This window comes from Mustelus asterias, chromosome 7 (assembly GCF_964213995.1).
Source record: "Mustelus asterias chromosome 7, sMusAst1.hap1.1, whole genome shotgun sequence".
In the NCBI taxonomy this organism is placed as follows: Eukaryota; Metazoa; Chordata; class Chondrichthyes; order Carcharhiniformes; family Triakidae; genus Mustelus; species Mustelus asterias.
In genome coordinates, this window is record NC_135807.1 from 59,020,209 (window position 1) to 59,041,356 (window position 21,148).

At 43.9% G+C, this 21,148-nt stretch overlaps 1 protein-coding gene across 1 annotated transcript in view; it reads right to left on the reverse strand.

Annotated features, from left to right (window-relative positions):
- Window positions 1–20,501, reverse strand: part of garem (GRB2 associated, regulator of MAPK1) — a 109,266-nt gene extending 88,765 nt beyond the window's left edge. The window contains exons 1-2 of the mRNA XM_078216097.1: window positions 20,087–20,501; window positions 13,153–13,293 (exon numbers count right to left, since the gene is read on the reverse strand). Of these exons, the coding sequence (XP_078072223.1) occupies window positions 13,153–13,293; window positions 20,087–20,195 (250 nt within the window). The 5' untranslated portion in view covers window positions 20,196–20,501. The remainder of the gene's footprint in view (window positions 1–13,152; window positions 13,294–20,086) is intronic.
- Window positions 20,502–21,148: the final 647 nt, after the last annotated feature.

Sequence of the window (21,148 nt, forward strand, 5' to 3'; positions counted from 1 at the left end):
TTCTCCCTGCCAAAGTGGACAAGTTCACAATTTACTCGCTCATTTAACCTGTCAATTTCCCTTCGCAGATACTCTGTCTCCTCATGACAACCAACTTGCCTATCCATCTTGGTGTCACCAGCAAATCTAGCTACCATAGGTTCAGTCGCTTCATCCAAACCATTGATGTAGACTGTAAATAATTGAGGCCCCAACACTGATCACTGGACACTCCATGAGTCATAGCTTGCCAACCTGAAAAAGACCCATATATCCCTAATCTCTGTTTCCTGTTAGCTCACCAATCCCTTTAGCCATGCTAATATGTTATCCCCTGCGCCATGGTGTTCTTTTTTTGTAGGAGCTTTTGATGTGGCACCTTGTCAGATGCATTTTGGAAATCTAAGTGCACCACATCTACAGGTTCCCCTTAATCCACATTTTGCTTGTTACTTCCTCAAAAAACAAATAAATTCATTAACAACATTTCTTTCACAAAACCATGATGATCTGCCGGCCCCACTATGATTTTTAAGTATCTCCTTAATAAGGGATTCTAACAATTTCCCTATGACAGATGTTAGACTAACTGGCTTTTGGTTTCCTGCTTTCTTCCTCCTTTCTTGGAAGAAAGGAGGAAGTATTTTCCAATCCAATGGGACCCTTCCAGAATCTAATGAATTTTGGAAGATTATAACCAATGCCTTTACAAGCTCTGAAGCCACTTCTCCAAGACCCTAGGATGCAGGCATTTGGTCCTGGGACTTTGTCACCCTGTGCAGCTCATACTTTTCCCAGCACCTTTTTCCCAGTGATGGTGATTGTTTTAAGGCCCCCTCTTCGATTCACCACTTGATTTTCAAATATCTTTGGGCAATTTTCCAAGTCTTCTATGGTGAAGACACACACACAATTCCTGTTCAATATTCTGCCATTTCTTTGTTTTCTACATCAATTCCCCAGACTCACTCTTCACAGGACTATCACTAGTTTTAATCTACCCGTAGATTGGACAAACCAGACTGTCAAAGGTGGCCTGGAAAATAAGCTCAAGGAGTTTATACAGGATAATTTCTTAGAGCAATACCTCCTAGAGCTAACCAGGTAGCAGTCTATTTTAGACCCGGTAATGAGCAGCGAGACAGGAATAATCAATAACCTCCTGGTAACGGAACCTTCAGTTTTTCCTTTTTTTACTGGGATAGATTTTTGCTGAATTATGAAATACATCTTTAAAAATCTGTCACTGCATCTCTACTGTCCTCGCTTTAACCCAGTTTCCCAGTCACTAGCTCTGCTTCCATACATTTATACTTATTTATTCAGGTTTAAAACACTGGTCTTAGAACCACACTTGACCTCTTCAAACTGATGTTAAGATTGCTGTCACCTAAAGGCTCCATTATCATCAGGTGAAGCCCACCCCAACAGTCCAGCTCCCAATTTCCTCAATATTAGTGCATGTGCCCCATGAATCAAAACCCATTTCTCCCACAGCAGTCTTGGAGCCTGTGGTGAACCATCGTTGGTTACCACTGGGGGTTGTTCTTATGTTACTGTTGGGTTAGGGTGTTGCCACTGTGGGGGTTGTATAATGTTGTTGGGTTAGGGTGTTTACCTGTAGTAAATATTGTTATGGCACATCCCGGTCGGGCCCCGCCTCTGAGGGAGAGGTATAAGACCCTCTGCTCCGGCAGGACCCCTCCAGTCTGAACTGGTGTACTCGTGTTAGTTAGTTCTATTGTTTGCTAATAAAAGCCTTCAATAGCTGAAGCCTTGTTCCACGTGCTTGATTGTCGCGCATCAATTTTATTAGCAAACATAAAACTCTCAACAGTAAAAAGGGAGTATGGAACAAATATTAAAACCAGAACGTCTGGCGCTGGACCCACGTGCGGTCGGTGCCGCTAACACCTTCGACCACTGGTGGAAGTGTTTCGAAGACTACCTGGCAGCCTCTGTAGCTGTTACTACAGACAACGACAAACTCCAGGTCCTCCACGCAAGGGTAAGCGACACGATTTATCTTGCGATTCGTGCGGCCACCACTTACCCGAGGGCCATCGAGCTCTTGAAGAAACGATACACGAGACCACCCAACGAGATACACGCTCGTTACCTCCTCGCTACACGACGTCGGCAGTCGGGCGAAACCATGGAGGACTACGCCAATGAGCTCCTGCAGCTTGCCAGGGGTTGCGATTGTAAAGATGTATCAGCCGAACAATATATGTACGACCTCGCCCGAGATGCGTTCGTAGCAGGGGTAGGGTCCTCGTACATCCGGCTTAAGTTACTGGAGAAAGGGAACCTCAACTTGACCCAAGCGATGGAGATGGCTGAGATGCTGGAAGCAGCGTCGAAAAGCTTGGCTCTGTACCCCGAAGACCACGTGGAGACAACGTGGCAAGAGCAAGCTCAAATCCCTCCTCGCCCCACGGGCTCACGCTCCCATATCGATCCGACGACGGCGGCAGCTCCAGGCGGCCAGCGATGCTATTTTTGCGGCGGGGCCAAGCATTCACGGCAACAGTGTCCTGCAAAAACGGCAATCTGCAGCCAGTGTGGTAAAAAGGGCCACTATGCTAAAGTTTGCAGGTCGAAGCCCAAAAACGGCAGTGCAGCTTGTGACCCTCCAGAGCGGAGACAATCTCCTTCGGCGTCGCAGTACCCACGAGGTCCGACCACGTGCGAATCCAGGACGACGCCATCGTGGCTGACGGAGGAGGAGGAAGACCACCAGGAGTCGCTACGTTTGGCGCCCTCACCCACGTGCGATTCATGGGGGCGGCCATCATGGTCAACGATGACTAGGAGCGACCAGCAGGGGTCCTCAGCATCAACCTCGGCTGCATGCAGTGACGCCCAGGGGCCAACGGTGGCGTCGATCTCCCTGGACCAGACAAAGCATCACAGGCTTGATAATTCCATGATGAACATCAAGGTAAATGGTCGTACTGTGTATTGTCTGTTTGACAGTGGGAGCACCGAGAGTTTCATACACCCTGACACTGCAAAAAGGTGTGGACTCCGGGTTCTACCTGCCAAGCAGACAATTTCCATGGCATCACGGTCCCGGTCTGTACCGATCCAAGGACGGTGTATGGTAACCCTAGAGGTACAGGGCACAATTTACGAGCAATACAGGCTCCTTGTGTTACCGCACCTTTGTGCGCCAATTCTCCTCGGACTAAATTTTATGGTCCACATGAAGAGTGTGATCCTACAGTACGGTGGGCCACTCCCTTCACTGGCAGTAGGGAATCAGCCGCAGCCTCCAAATTGCCCAAAGCGCCCCGCATGCAATCTTTCCACACTAAAAATCACCACACCTTCTTTATTTAAGAATCTGGTACCAGGCTGCAAGCCCATCGCTACTAAGAGTAGGCGTTACAGCGCTGAAGACCGGATCTTTATCAGATCTGAGGTTCAGCGGCTCCTCAAGGAAGGGATCATACAGGCCAGTGCTAGTCCGTGGAGAGCGCAGGTCGTGGTAGTTAAAAGCGGGAACAAACCTCGGATGGTCATCGACTACAGTCAGACCATTAACCGTTATACGCAACTGGATGCGTATCCTCTCCCGCGCATTTCTGATATGGTCAATCAGATTGCGCAGTACCGAGTGTTCTCTACCATAGACCTTAAGTCCGCCTACCATCAACTCCCCATCCGCCCAGAGGACCGACAATACACGGCTTTTGAGGCGGATGGTCGTCTATACCATTTCCTCAGGGTTCCATTTGGTGTCACCAATGGGGTCTCGGTCTTCCAGCGTGCTATGGACCGAATGGTGGACCAGAACGGGTTGCGGGCTACCTTCCCGTACCTGGATAACGTCACCATCTGCGGCCATGACCAGCAGGACCATGACACGAATCTCCAACACTTTCTGCGCACTGCATCTCGCCTGAATCTGACCTATAACAGGGAGAAGTGCGTATTCCGTACGCGCAGGTTAGCTATCCTTGGATACGTGGTGGAAAACGGGGTCATTGGCCCTGATCCAGACCGTATGCGCCCCCTTACTGAACTTCCCTTGCCTGCTAGCACGAAAGCACTGAGGAGATGCCTCGGTTTCTTTTCATATTATGCGCAGTGGGTCCCCAACTACGCGGACAAAGCCCGTCCGCTCATCAAGTCCACGACCTTCCCACTCACGCCGGAGGACCAATTGGCCTTCAAGGCTTTGAAAAGCGACATTGCGAAAGCCACGATGCACGCGGTGGATGAATCCATCCCTTTCCAGGTGGAGAGTGACGCATCTGATTTCGCCCTAGCCGCCACACTAAACCAGGCAGGCAGGCCCGTCGCGTTCTTTTCCCGCACCCTTCAAGGCCCCGAAATTCGGCACTCAGCGGTGGAGAAGGAGGCCCAGGCCATTGTGGAGGCAGTCAGACACTGGCGCCATTACCTGGCAGGGAAGCGGTTCACTCTGATCACGGATCAACGATCCGTGGCGTTTATGTTCAGTAACACGCAGAGGGGCAAGATCAAGAACGATAAGATCTTGCGGTGGAGAATTGAGCTCTCCACCTATAATTACGATATTATGTATCGTCCAGGGAAGCTCAATGAGCCCTCGGATGCCCTCTCGCGCGGAACATGCGCCATCATGCAGGAGGACCGCTTGAAGGCCCTCCACAATGACCTGTGTCATCCTGGAGTCACCCGACTCTACCACTTCGTAAAAGCCCGCAACCTGCCCTACTCGGTGGAGGATGTCAGGTCAGTGACGAGAAGCTGTCGGATTTGCGCGGAATGCAAACCGCACTTTTATCGACCGGACCGGGCACAATTGGTCAAGGCCACTCGCCCCTTCGAGAGGCTGAGTGTGGATTTTAAGGGCCCCCTTCCCTCAACGGACCGGAATGTCTATTTTCTCAATATAATAGATGAGTACTCCCGGTTCCCGTTTGTTGTCCCCTGTGCGGACACGTCGACTGCCACCGTCATTAAGGCATTCAGTGAGCTTTTTACCCTGTTCGGGTACCCCTGCTACATACATAGCGACAGGGGCTCGTCGTTCATGAGCAACGACTTGAGGCAATTCCTGCTCTCATACGGGATTGCCTCTAGTAGAACCACGAGCTACAACCCTAGGGGTAACGGACAGGTGGAAAGGGAGAATGCTACAGTCTGGAAGGCTGTCCTACTGGCGCTGAAATCCAGGGGCCTTCCAGTCTCCCGTTGGCAGGAGGTCCTTCCAAATGCGCTTCATTCTATCCGCTCCCTCCTGTGTACGGCAACCAATGCTACTCCCCACGAGAGGATGTTCTCATTCCCTCGGAAGTCGTCCTCGGGGGTCTCATTACCAGCCTGGTTGACGTACCCAGGACCCGTCCTTCTGCGGCGACATGTGAGGGCCCGCAGGTCCGACCCCTTGGTCGAACCGGTCCAACTCCTCCACGCCAACCCTCAGTATGCCTATGTGGCATATCCTGACGGGCGAGAGGACACAGTCTCCATTCGAGACCTGGCGCCCGCAGGGGACGTAGCAACTCCTGTCGCTCCCATACCCCCTGTCACGAATCCCCTATTACTTATTTCTTCCCCAGACGTGGCGCGGTCAGCACCGGGACCAGTGCATAACAGTTATACTCCCATGTACAGCTTGCCTGAGACTCGGAGATCGGCGCCACCACAGAAGGTTCCAGGATCCCCTGCACCATCGCCTCACCAGGGTCAACCGGCCCGGGAGTCCTCGAGGGGACAGCCGGACGCTGTTTTGGAGAGAACGCCACCGCAAGCACCTGCTCCGGTGTCGCAACCGGTGTTGAGGAGATCACAGCGACGGTGCGGTCCTCCAGACCGTCTGGGCCTGTGAATTTTGTACATATATGACCTGTTTTGCGCCCCGCCGGCCTTTGTTTTTAAAGGAGGGGTGAATGTGGTGAACCATCGTTGGTTACCACTGGGGGTTGTTCTTATGTTACTGTTGGGTTAGGGTGTTGCCACTGTGGGGGTTGTATAATGTTGTTGGGTTAGGGTGTTTACCTGTAGTAAATATTGTTATGGCACATCCCGGTCGGGCCCCGCCTCCGGGGGAGAGGTATAAGACCCTCTGCTCCGGCAGGACCCCTCCAGTCTGAACTGGTGTACTCGTGTTAGTTAGTTCCATTGTTTGCTAATAAAAGCCTTCAATAGCTGAAGCCTTGTTCCACGTGCTTGATTGTCGCGCATCAGAGCCACACATTAATCTCCCCACCTATTTACCCTACGCCAATATGCTCATGGCTCACGTAATAATCTCTGGTATGCAAGGTTCGGCTTTTTAATTTAGCTCCTAGCTGCTCATATTTCCTCAGCAGAACTTCTTTCCTAGACACATCTATGCCATTGGCACCAACCTAGACCATGACAACTGGATCTTCTTGCTCCCATTGCAAGCTCCTCTCCAGACCGAGCAGATGTCCTGATCCCTGCCAATGGGCAGGGAACACGGCCATCTGGACTCTCAGCTGCAGAGAACTGTGTCCATACCCTGACTTTTATCACTACACTCCTATCAACTACTCCCACTTGAATGGCTTTCCTTACCATAGTCAGTTTGCTCATCCACTCTGTAACACCCAGTTTCATCCCCACAAGCTGCAAGAGCCTTGAAACTACTGGACAAATGCAAGAGCCGAGGCTCCTCCACATCTACCTTCTCAATCCCCTGACCTGCCTCACTTTCAGTCACCCCCTCCTATTCCTGCCCAAATCAGAAGACAATAAACCAGGCGCTGTGACCACCCCCTGGAGTAAAGTGTCCAGGTAACTCAGCCCTTCTTGTGCTTGGAGTGCGGTAGCTAGCTGAATGACCCGGAATCAAAACTCAAGTTACTGACACTTACTACAGACATGATTGCTCTGGATCACACTGGTGTGCAGGCACTTCCACATTCTGCAGTCACAACAAATCATCCCTTTGTCACCTTTATTATGTGTTAATTAATTTGTTTTAATTAATTTGTAATTAAGAAATCCACCTATTCTCAAAGAGCTAGCAATCCTTACTAAAAAAACCTTATTTCCATTAAATGATATGAATTTGGAAAGATAAATGAGCAAAATATTCACCAACCACTGTTTCTCTCCTTCCTCATTGTACTAAACTCCCTCACTCACCAAATTCCCAAGTTCACACTCTATGACAAGCTGCATTCAATGATGATGTGGTCTTTGTTGTCAGACAAATCCAAAAAAAATGTTGAGAATAAGACCAGGAACTCTTCATTTCATACATTAACCTAGCCAAAGCTTTGGAAGTGGAGGCTGGTTCAATCAAAGCATTCAAGAGGGCATTAGATAACTACTTGAATAGAAACAACATGCAGGGTTACAGGGAAAAGGCAGAGGAATGGCACTAAGTCACAATACTCATTTCGAGAGTCATTTGGCAGCTCCTCCTACGCCATAACAATTCTGTGATTTGACTCAGTAAACGGCGAAGCTCTGTGGATTGTGTTCCAAAGATCAGGAGTCTAAACTTCATCACAATCATGCAATGATTTCAGGAAATGACTGTAGCTGTCTTCAGCTCTCAAACAGACGCCTTCAAAATCTAGACAGGTGTCAAGCAAGGCTGTGTATTGGCCCCATACAGTTTACAATCTACCTGAAAATGGCTATTCATCTCATCAAAAATCAACTGCCTCCAGTACTAAATCCCACATGGATGGGAAACTCTAACCTCAGTTGCCTCCATGTCGAACTAAACTGATCACCATAGACATACATGATCAACAGTTTGTGCAGGACTAGTGTCATTGCCCACTCTGCACTGGATTTGAAAACCACTCTCCATCCCTTCAGTACAAGAAACTCGGCCAGTCCTCAAATGTCGCCAGAACAAAACTCACATCAACCCACACTTGGTCAGTCAAATCTTGCAACTCCCAGATATGTTGAAGGAAACACTCCGGAATATGTTGAGCACTTCCCAGATCTTGGCAACCACCTCACTCAAAAGGCCATCACTGATGAGATCATCCAACACCAGATCAGTTGTGCCAGCAAAGACAACAAAGATCTCACAAGTCAAAAGTTCTAGTGTACAGAACAGCTGTCATCATCACACTCCCATACTGCAATTAAGACCTGCACTATGTATCAACAACACGAGGGGTTAGATAAATTCTACCAGCAATGTCTGAGCTGCATACTCCAGATTCAATGGGAGGGTGATCAAACACTAGCGTCCTTTTTGAAGCTAGCTGCATAAGCATTCAGGAAATCTCCTGCAAATGGTTGAAATCAGTCTCTCCACATCCTCACCCCCCTCCCCCCCACCAAAAAAACAGGTCCTGATTTCTCAACTCTCAAATTGCCAATGTTTCAAAAGAGGACAAAGAAAATGCTTCGGATACACTGTGAAGCGCTCCTTGAAGCAAAGCAGCATCACATTAACAACTGGGAAGAGTGAACCATCAATAATTTAAAATGGTGACAAACTATCCATCAAACCGTGCCACGATTTACAACAGCTTAGTAATGAGGGAACAAAAGAAAAAACAGCATACCGTGCACTCCAGGTCTCACTACCTTGTGGACATCTGGCCCTATGAGCTCAAAGATGTGGGTGAAGATTAGCTTGCTCAGTTACATGAAGACCCATGGCAAAAACGCATGAGCCTGAGCAGATGCATCCTCAAAGGACAGCCAACAGCAAACATCACAATTCAAAACTAAATATCAACCATCAACATACAGGATTAAATTTGAAATTTTCACTATGTGAAGTATGACTCAGATAAAAGCACAACTTTGTAAAATTAATACTACTCCAGCAGCATGTTAATGCCTCCAAACACTTCATGGTCACTTCTCAGAATATAGCTAGGAGATGAAATATTGCTCAAATTAGCAAGACATTTTGAGCAAATCAATCATATCATGACTCCAAGATCAAACCATATTTCCATTTCATTTTCATGCAGAGTTTTATGTATTGATTCATTCACAGGGCGTGGGCATTGCTGGCATAGTCATTGTTATGAAGTGGGGGTTGATTTCCCCTCCCCCGAGAAAATAACACCTAACCAAAGAGGAATACCTCGCCTCATGATCTGTTAAAAGTGTGTGAGAAGTGATAATAACTGCGCTTCAGCAACTTCTAGTGGTTAAATCAAAATAACTACCCGAGACTCTCTTTAAAATCAACAATTTGTTTATCTAACTAACAGTGAACAAGTTAACCAAACTATTAACAAACCGAATAAAACACGATTCTAATGGAATGCGGTTTAGATAAATACCTTTTTAAAAGGGACCACTTACTAACAAAAAGACAGAATTTTAGTCAATCTCTAAATTACAATCAGGTTTGTCGTCTTCTTTGCTATCTAGATGAGGCTTTGAGCTAAAAGCTATGAGCTGTGGCAGATGGTAGTTGCTGTCTCTGCTTATTGTCCCACTGCCTGTTCTTTTATACCCGTGATGACATATCGAACATCCCCTACAATATGATTGGTTCTCAGGTTACCAAAACATCAATTTCAAATCTAATAGGTTGCTGGCATCCAAGCCTAATTTAAACTGATAGGCTGAATTCAAAAACATCCAAATGCCTGAAGCCTGTTACCAAGGCAACCCTGCTGTTTGGCCTTTGATACAAATGTTTCAGTCTGCGTACTGCATATGCATCTGTATTTTTTTTAAACTTTATAAGCACAGAAAAAAAACACTACCTTTTTAAAGGGACCATGCAATACTTGCACCTCTTAGCATTTTACAATTTTTAAAATAATTTTACAAACACCAAAATGTAACATTCTCAACTTCGCAACAGTCATCGCTTATTGTTTTAATTTTTTACTCCAACTTTAAGTTACAAAGCCAATGCTCAGAGTGGACCAGGCAAACCCAAATTCATTCCTTGCTTGCTCCAAACACCAAATTCAAAATCCAATTGAATCCAATTCATGGGCCCCACAAGAGAGACAAACAAGATCCAAGCTGACAAGAAAGGTACTGCACTCCAACTCGGGCTTGATCTGACGCTTTCTCTTAGCCAAAATGCTGAGAAACATGGTCATCATTTATGGCCCATCTCTAAATGCCCCCGAGGTACAACTAAGGTGGCTTGCAAGGTCAATTCAGAGATCAGTTTGGATCTGAAGTCACATACAGACCAGACCAGGTAAGGATAATCAGATTTCCTTCCCAAGGGACATTTGTGAACCAGATTTTTAAAAACACAGCAATTTCATGCTCACCATGGCCAATATGTGCTCAGTTATTCCAGGTTTATTGAATTATTTGAATTAAAAAACCCAGTGGTGAAATTTGAACTTGTGCCTTTCGAGCATTAGTCCATACCTCTGAAAGAATTACTAATCCAATAACAATCACTACATTACTGTTTTGATGGCCACGGAGAATCGTGGATCTCCCTCTGGGCCTTGTATAATACGAGCTCCCCTGAGTGGAGGCTTGCCCAATAGGAAAGGAGCGGGGGGTGGTTTAAAACCAGCTGGCTCCACTCAGGTCAGCAGTCGAAAGATTCAGGGCTGACCTGCACTCTGTAGCCGCTGAACGGTACTGCAAACACACTGTAAATAAAGGGTGACTGGTGACAGAAGACTGGCCTCGGTAAGATTATTACATTGGCGACAAGGAATAAAGTGAGTGCATTTCTTCCCTCCAGACCATCTTTCCTGTCGAGACAAGTAATCCTCCAGGAAGAAAAATGCCTTTTTTTGGTAAACTTGAAGCCTACGATGCAAGCCCAATATGCAGAGCGCACGCGTTACTTTTTTTGGGCCAACAATATTGAGGGGGACGATGGCATGCGGGTCCAGACCTTCAGTGTAATAAAACGTCTGACCTACCCGGATGCCCCTGACTCCAAAACCTTTAATGAATTGGTGAACTTGGTTAAAAACTATTAAGACCTAAAATTTCCATAATACTCCTGTTACACTGTTTTAACACGGCAGAGTGAACCCTGAGGAATCTGTCACCGAATTTCTGACCAGGCTATGAAAATTGGCAGAGCACTGATTTCAGGCTACCTCTGAACAACATGTTGCAAGATAGACTAGTCTGCGGAAATAATGTGACAGTCCAAAAATTACTGGCAGAACCTAATTTGGATCTAAAGGAGGCCATTGAGATAGCTCTATCATTGGAGAATGCAGAGAAAGGAGCTCAGGAACTACAGGGGACATCAGATAATAGTGTCTTCCAATTTGGGAGGGGGGAGGGGCAGGCTCATGCAACACCTATCCCTCAACTGAGAGCGATGGTATTGGTAAAATATCACAGAGTCCCTTTCAGCCGGTGGAGCCTGAGTCACATTACTAGGCAGTTAAAGGTCAGAGACACCCTTTAGATACCTAGGGAGCATGTGCCTGAAGGTTGTAGATGTCTGAAGGTTGTCGATGCCTGATGGCAGATTATTCCAAATGCTGCAGTAGACCACAACTGAGACTAAGATACAAGGATAGTCAAAATGTGTGCTACTTCGAAAAAAGGGGCCTACCACCAAGGCCAGTACTGGACAGTACCTTGCAGGTAGGCCCATAACCAGGAACAGGAACAATGCAATCAAATTGCACCTTCATGACAAAGGTTGCCCTTATAATGGTGGAGGTGTTATTAAATGGCCACCTATTAAAAATGGAAGCAGATATGCGACAAAAAGCTATTTGTCAAATGTGACAAATGCTACAATCTCCATTATCGGGGGGGGGGGGGGGGGGGGGGGTGAACTGGTTGGAGATCTCGTGGGAGAACTGTATGAAGTCATCAATAAGTACCCCAAAGTCTTCAAAGAAGGGCTTTGAAAAATAAGGGGAGCCAAAGCTAAGGTCCAAGTTGAGCCAATGCTACGCCTAAGTATTTTAGAGTGTATGCAATCAAAAGATAATATTAGATAATATTATCCTCATTGCCATTTACTTTTATAAACCAACTCTGAAAGGTGCAACAAAAGCAATTAGGCATAGAAAGCATGCACCAATGCCCTATGGCTCAGCAAATCATTTTTATGTCAAATATCCTAACCTTAAAATTAGTTCCCCAATATATTAACTTTAGAGTTAGTACAACTTAGGGAACCACAACAGTCCCTCAGTCAGATTAAATCCTTGCAATATAAAATCATCGCTAGCTGTGAGGGAACAACATAATAAAGATGCGGGGTAAGATGGTGATCTTAAACCACATATGTTACCAAATGCTTCAGGCTGCAATAAATTATTTTCAGGAGCAGAAGAACCCAGACTGCTAGCTCTTAAGTTAATCTGACAGCAATTGCTTTCCCCTATTCAGCCTGGCACATTTCAAAAGCCCATGAGAAGATCAAGCTAAGAATGTTTTAAGAAATGAATCATGGTACCTCAGCAATTTTAATTTTCATGTCATGTTGAAGTCACTCAGGACTGCTAAAAACAACTACTGTAATTAACACCCATTTCTTGAGTGAGAACTGCTCAGATTTTGCTGAAACAATGTGATGAAGTTCTGCTGGCTAAAAGAATCTTCTATGAAACTATAACGCTGGCACAAAAAGCTTAACTTAAGTCCTCCTTCAGCACCTACCCAAAAAGTACCCAGGTTACTGTCATAGCTAACGTTTATCAAGTCCATCACTGCTGTCTAAGATATGGAATCAGGACACACTAAGCATAGAAGTATAGCTACAGTCTGCTTAATCTGCCTACATACAGGCTAGTGGCTCTGATAGTATATCAGGATTATGCTGACTGCAATTTTCTTTTAAAATGAAAGGCAGAATTACAATAAGCTATTCTGTCCACGTTACACACACAAAGCATCTTTGAATATCCTCTATGTCAGCATACTTAATGCTTAGTGCAGGATTATATCAGGTTTCAAATTCAAAATAGAAGTTCACTCCCTAAAAAAATTATATTTTCTGGATGTTAATGTAATGTAGCCTACATATCTGATCAGAATAGCATCAAAACAGTCACTTTTTTAAAAAATCAACTGCCTCTTCAAGGATATCTGGAACTTTCCTTTTCAAAAAGCTATTACAGCTAAATCAATGGAAAATGTCCTTTTCCAGCAAGATTCCGTCAGCCCACACAGTCGTGCAGCAATAAGTCTAATAGATTTTGCTCATATAAAGAAACATTCATGGTCAAACAATGTCAACAACTCTTGTTCTTTTTTTTTTTAATTGTTTTTTTGGTAGAAGCAGTGAGATTCTTTGAGTCTTACCTCCATAATGAACAGGAATCTCTATTTTTGGTCCTATCACATAGTGACCCTCTTCCAAACTGTGAGCAGTGATAGTTGTCCATTGTCGACAGGAATGAAGCAAAACCAAATCATTTTCACGAATCCCTTCCACAGTTTCCCCTGCGAAGAAAATATAATCTTCATTAGTGGAGAGAGAAGATAAAATCACCAGTTTGTTTATAGTTTGCAAGATACTTCAATGACAATCATCCATTTCCGTTTGTTTTGCACATTCTACTGACTTGTGAAAATTCAAAGTGATTCATGCTTAAAATAAAACTATCCAATAATTTGAATCAAGCAACAATACAGTAATAATTTGACTCAGAAACAGACCATTTGGTCCAAATGATTTATGCTGTTTATCTTCCACAACAGCTGCTTGCCATCCCTTACCAACTAACCCTACCTATATAATCTTTCTGTTCCTTTAACCCCCCCTTTGCTTATTTAGCTGCCTTTAAATACAGCTTCGCTATTTCCCCGAATTATTCACTGCTCCACATTCCACCACTCACCGAAGAAACTTCATTATCTAAAAATGTCCTACTGGATTTATTTGTGACCATTTTATATTTAACACCTAGAGATTATTCAAATTATAGGAGTTCAAAAATCATAAATTTTAACAATACGGATTACAGTCACTTCAGTTTCTCTGTTATAAAGAAGTCATGGCTTTAAGAATTTCAGATTTGCATCAGAAATTCAAGTGTCTGAATCTCCATTCTGCCCAGGGATAGACCTCAGACAGGAACTGCAGGAACATCAGCTAAAGAGTTGTCAATTCTAACCTGACTGAAGGACATTTCTCAAAAGCAAAATACAATTTATAAATATGCAAGTCTGCCAGTGTAATAACTGTAATAATCTCTACATTTCCTATCTAGATGTGCACTGTACAGAACTGCTGAAATCTTCATACACACCTGTCTATTGTTCTAATCATTCAGATTCAGTATGGACAAATACATTGTTTCTTTGCTTCAACTATTACCACTCCCTTTGCCTTTTGTTCCATGATATTATGGGGAGCCAGGGGCATAATAGTAATGTTGTGGCACTTATAATTGAGGGGCCCGGGCTAATGCTCTGGGAATTTGGGTTCAAATCCCACCATTGCAACTGGTAGAATTTGAATTCAATTAATAAATTTGGAATTTAAAGTCAGTGTCAGTAATGGTGACCAAGAAACTATCACCGATTATCATAAAAAAACCATCTGGATCACGAATGACCTTTAGGGAAGGAACTCTGCCGTCTTTACCCGGTCTGGCTTACATGCAACTCCAGACCCACAGGCTAATTACCCTCTGAAGTGACCTAGCAAGCCACTCAGTTCAGGGACGACTAGGGACGGACACCAAATGCTGGCCTTGCCAGTACCCACATCCCATGGGAAAAAAAGGCATTAAATTTCTCCCATCTGCTATCCCATTTCTTCCCTTTTGTTCTTGCACAACTTTCCTCCTTTCAACTGCATAAAACCCATCACATTTCTACCTTCCTCTAATTCTGAAGAGTCATAATCAACTCAAAATGTTAGCTCTGTCTCTCTCTCCACAGATGCAGCTGGATCAGTTAAGTATTTCAGGCACTTGTTGATTTTATTTCAGATTTCCAACAATGACAGTGTTTTGCTTTTATTTTAGAACTAAAACCTTCCCTTGAATTGAGACAATTGAGAGGTGATCTAAATGATAAAAGGATTAGACAGTAGATATAGAAACTCGAGAGATCCTGAAGGGACTTGACAGGATGGACGCGGAAAGGATGTTTCCTCCTGTGGGAGAATCTAGAACTAAAACAAGGGGTCATCCATTTAAGACAGAGACTAGGAGAAATTCTCTCCAAAAGGATCGAGAATCTTTAGAACTTTCTTCCTCCAAAGGTAATAGGGCAGAAGTTTTGAATATTTTTTAAGGCAGGATAGATAGATTCTTGATAAGCAAGGGGGTAAAATATCATCAGGATAGGCAGGAATGTAGAGCTGAGTTTAAAATCAGATCAGCCATGATCTTATTGAAAGCAAAGCAGGCACAAATAGCTAAGTGGCCTGTTCCTCATTCGTATTTTAATGTTATTTCCACTGGTGGAGGATCCCAGAACAAGGGAGTACAGGGAGGGTATTCAGGACTGAACAGCACCTGCTCACTCAAGGGGTAGTGAAAATCTGGAACTCTTCCCCTAGAGGCTGTGGATGATTGCTGAGGTGCAATTTTCAAAATCAGGATTGACAGATTAGTAGAAAGGGCATTAAGGACAATGTATTAAAGACAGGTAAATGGAGCCAAAATATAAACTAGCCATGATCTGATTAAATGGCAGAAGGAGCTCAACAGGCTTAATATCCTACTCTTGTTCCCAAGTACAATTCAATTTGCAAAACTTATTATACATTCCATAACATGGTTAACAGCAGAGATAATTTGCTCACTGTGTAGAATTCAAGCTCACAGAGGACTCTAATATGCATTTTTAATTCATTTATGGAATGTGCTCGCCACTGGCGAGGCCAGCATTTATTGCTCTTCAGAAGGTGATGATGAGCTGCCTTCTTGAACTGCGGTAGTCCCTGTGGTGTAGGTACACTCACAGCACTGTTAGGGAAGGAATTCTAGGATTTTGATCCAGTGACAGTGAAAGGACAGCGATATATGTCCAAGTCAGTATGGTGCATAACATGGAAGGGAGCCCAGGTATCTGCTGCTCTTGTCCTTCTAAATGGTAGGACGTGGGTTTGGAAGTTGTTGCTTAAGGAACTTTAGTGAGTTCCGGCAGTGCATTTTGTAGAGGGTACACATGGCTTCCACTGTTCATCAGTGGTGGAGGGATTGCATGTTTGTGGAAGGGGTGACAATCAAGCGGGTCGCTTTGTCCTGGATAGTGTTCAGCTTCTTGAGTGTTGTTAGAGATGCACTCATCTAGACAAGTGGAGAGTATTCCATTACACTCCTGATATGTACCTTCGAGATGGTGGACAAGCTCGAGTTACTCAACATAGGATTTGCCTGCTCTGGCAGCCACAGTATTTATATGGTTAGCCCAGTTCCATTAATATTTCTGCCATAATTTGATTCATTCAAAGAACAAGAAGTATTCTTCATAATTGCAGATCCAACATCCTTAAGACTTATGTCTTTACAAAAAAGTAATGGACTGAATCAATAGGTTTTTCTACATGACAAGTGACCAACAGCGACTCATTTTGGCTGTGGAATACCTTAGGATATACTGGTGATGGAAAAGACTTTGCATAACTGCCAGTTACCTCACATGACACTTAATGTCACATGTCATAAGCGGAGGCAGTAGCATATTGAGAATTGCTCTGCGCACCCAGGTTTGGATCCCACCGTCACTGACCAGAGAAAATATGATTAGATCAATCGGTGACTCGCAGCTAAGTTAACCTCAGCAGTGTGCAAATATTTCTCAGAAATATCCAACTAAAGAGCATGAAAAAATTCCAAGTAAAATACTATTTTCATCAAACAACACAGCTAATAACTACCTGCCCAACCACAAAGGTTTCTATGTTCTTCCCTGCAAATAACTACAGCATGGGTTTATCAAGGACTTTACTCCAAGGACAATGCATTAAGAAATTAGCAATTTCAACAGTGATCACAAAAAATAGCTTCAAGCACACAACCAAATCAAATCTTAATATCTGCAGATCACTGAATTTATTTCTTTAAAAGTTACTAAATTTATCTGAGCCCCAGCTCAGGCAGAAGGATGTGAGGCAGCAAGTTAATAGCTGTTTTATCTTTTTTATTTTTCAAATATTAAACTTAGCCTATCCGGAAGTGGTGTTTGGAGTTTTGATCGAGACCAAATTCACCAAGCTAACATTTTAAATATAGACAAAACTCTAGATTTCCAACATATTTCAGGCATTAGCCAGAAAACAAGATCTGAAGCAAAATGGCTGTTCATCATTCATCTACAACAACCAGCATGATTGATTCACCACAACTTGCAAATACTTACTCACTAAACTAAGGACTGCACATTATGTATGCTGCCAAAAGGTTGAAGTGAACAGTTTTAGTTATATAAACTGACAGGGTAGTTTGACAAGCTTCAAGGATAATGTATTCGCTAACTCTAAGCAGAGACGTGAACAGTTAATTGGTCAGGAATGGAGAATCTTTAAACTGATTTATCCTTAATATTTGCTCAATTTTTAATTTACACACTTTTGGGAGATCCAAAGGGCAAACACCAAATAAACAGATTACACAGCATCTTCATGTAACCCCCCAGGTTACAGTTTAAAATTGTTTGAGGACCTACATACTGTAGGATTGGTCATGCTTTCTTCATTTAGAGATGATGTAACAGCTGTGTCATTTGTCCATTTTTTTTGTAATGGGAATGCAAATACTCCTGCTATTCCACGAAGTTATATTGTTTGTTTTAAATACACGCTCTTCCTACTTTGAGGTCCTGCGTACTGATGCTATGTCAAATACACTTGACATTTTATGACACTACATAATCCTAATAGTTACATAACTTTTGACTAATATTCCAAATTAATAACCTCAATTGTTGCTCGAGTTTTTGCCACATCATAATTATAATTCTAAATCTCAAACAACCACTACTTCTGTACAATAATACACAAGTATAACCCATTTCATTAATTTCCATTCAACTAGAAAAGATGAAGGACTCAAACAGCCCCAATTAAAATCAGTTCATCAAACAAGCTTCCTACTGCTCAATCTAAAACTGCAGAAACAACTCCCATAATTTTTCTATTAAAAAAAACAGGCTCTGATGCAAACCATAACAGAGTGGCAGAAATCACTAACTCAGTTTTCAAAACGTTCACCAGAAAAGCAAACAAAAAACTCCTGGCTGGACTTGTAACCCATTTAAAATCATGTTAAAGGGTGGCACAGTGATTAGCATTGCTGCCTCACAGCGCCAGGGACCCGGGCTCAATTCTAGTCTGTGTGGAGTTTGCACATTCTCCCCGTGTCTGCATGGGTTTCCTCCGGGTACTCCGGTTTCCTCCCATAGTCCAAAGATGTGCAGGTTAGGTTGATTGGCCATGGTAAATTGCCCCTTAGTGTCAGGGGGAATAGCTATGGTAAATTATTTAATTTAATTAATAAATTATTAAATTAATCAGCTCAGTTTCATGCTGCACTGGCAATATGAACCTTTGGGGGTCAAATCACAGATTATTTATAGATACCCAATGAGATGATTGCTCATGTTTTGAAAATACTTTAGTCATTAAGGAATTTAGAAAAATCTATTAAGGCCTAATATTATTATAATTCCTTAACTTGGCCTTAAAAGAGGCTACATAGAAATTATAGCACAGACATTCCCCCTTATGCATGCACCAATACAAGCTTTTCAACTCAAGCTATTTACTCAAATTCAATTTCTTGATATAGTTCATTTTATAGTCTTCCATTTCAAATGTTTTCACAAGAGCAGCTGGACACACTATACCCTTTCCCACTTCATCTTGTTCAAGTGCGAATGCTCAAAAGCAAATAATACAACTTTGCAGTGAATGATCTGTAATATTTGTTTCCACTACACTAAAAGTATTCAAAACAATCTGAAAAGGGATAAAAAACTGTTTCAAATTGAACACCTGAAATCAGGATTCCTATTTGATGTAGTACCTAATCCAGGATCTAAAAATGCTAAATTCATATTCATCACCACTGTTTCTCTTAATCATTTTGAATTTGGTTCGCAATTCAATTTTGAACACTTTGGACCTTCTTGAATATGAATTTTAGAGTGAATGGCAACATAACTCATTAAGACTTTTGTTTGAGCAAGTGAAACATGCAATCTTTAGTTTTTAAATACAACAGTGACAGGTAGAATGTTTACAAAGTCAAAGTATTTTATTTGGGTTAAAATCTTGTAATCCCTACAATGGTACACGTTTGTCTCTCCAGGCACAGTAACAGCACTTGACAGATAACTATGTTCTGTTGTACTCTTTAAACATTAAATATAAAAGCATTTTATATAAAATCTTGCCACTCCAATCGTCAAAACTTGAGCTTGGATTGGTTAAAAAAAAACAGCCTCGTGTCTACTTCCAGCTGATCAATGGCCACACTGTTTCCTCAGAGGATTCATTTCAACTAATTTCACATTTAGGACTGGCACAGATGCTGTACAGGATTGTACTTGATCCATCTACAATACGGCATGTGACAGAGAAAACAAACTACAGAGTAATACGCAACAACGTCCATTTTCCGGCAGAGCAACACCCAGCACCTTTGGACTGCAATACACTGATTTATTAGTTAACCAGTCACCAAACATCCAGTGGGTTACCTACCCTAGTCAGGCTTTCAATCCGATCAATTGCAGTCACATAAAAAGAAAACGTTGATAAAGCATTTGATTCAACTATCGTAATTTTGACAATGCATTTTTTAACAAAACATTCGCGTGCCTTGCAAGGATGAGCCCGAGCTCACTCATAAAAGATAAAATCCATCTCTACGCCGAATTTAAAAGCGTTGTCACATACTTCACTTTCCAAACTGAAGTAATTCAAAATCTCCCCTTTCCCTCTGATTCCACACCTTGACCACATCACCATATTTACCGGTGATTAATCACCCGGTAAAAATTGTAAAGTTTAGATATCAGTCTAAAATTCATGTCAATATAATCTGGAGCTGTTGCTGTTTATTACTCGCAATTAAAGCAACTTGAAAACTAAGCAACGAGTCCGGCTACAGTCTGCACCACAGCCGCACCGTGAAGATTCCTGAAAGTTTTAATTATTGTGGATTCACATTTGGAGATTGTGGCCTTTCCCTGACCCGAGTCCCCCCCCCCCCGGGCGGCGAGCTGGACGCGCCTCCCTCAGCCCAGGCCAGCCCTGGGCCCCGGCCTTCCTCACCGTTCTCCAGCCTGACGAGCTGCGGTAGCCGGTAGGTGCTGACCAGCAGGTCCAGCGGCCTCGCCACGCCGCTCCACTCAATCTCCCTGGTGCCGCTCAGTGTCTCCATGGCGCCCGGCAGCGCCGCTCTGTGCCAGGAGGCGCCCAGCCGCAGCTTTTCCCCGGGGCTGGGCTGAGGCTGCGGCTGCTTGCACTGCTGTCGAGCTCGCTTTCCTGCAGGCCTCCCGAAACGCCATGCCAAGGAGTCACACGCTTCACTTGGAGAAGCAGCCGGACCTGCCCCACTCGCTCCAGATGACAGGACGGGGCAGTAACAAGGACTCCGCCCGATCCAATTTCCCTCCCCTCCTCACACCCCCTGCAGACCCCTCCCCTTCCCACACCACCCTCCCATTCACTCGCTCACCCCCTCCCCAGCTTCCACCCACTCACCCTCCCGCTCCCCCAATTCCTTATCCGCCTCCCCCCACCCCTTCTCTCTCCACCCAGCACAACCCCTCCTGCCTTCTTCAGCTCCCTTATTCTTTAAATCTAATCAAATATATGCAGCATTTGCAGTCATCATCTCTATGCTTTACTGTTAGATTATAGAATCATAGAATCCCTACAGTGCAGAAGGCCATTCAGCCCATCCAGCCTGCAATGACAACAATCCCATCCATTCCCTATCGCCGTCACCCCACATAGGCACCCCGGGCTAGTCCCCCTGACACAAAGGGTCAATTTAGCATGGCCCCCAATTAACCTAACCCACACATCTTTGGAGCGTGGGAGGAAACCAGAGCACCTGGAGGAAACCCACGCAGACACGGGGAGAACATGCAAACTCCACACAGACATTCATTCACCCAAGGCCGGAAGTTAACCTAGGTCCCTGGGGCTGTAAGGCAGCAGTGCTAACCACTGTGCCACCATGATGTAATCAAATCTTAAACATTGCCAGCTCCCTTCTATTTTTAATGGGCATTACTACTCTTTATTTTGTAACCAGAAATGTTCATCTTATTTTATAAAATACATCTCTTTTAATGCTGTTAATTCATATTCCTCATCATAATTTAC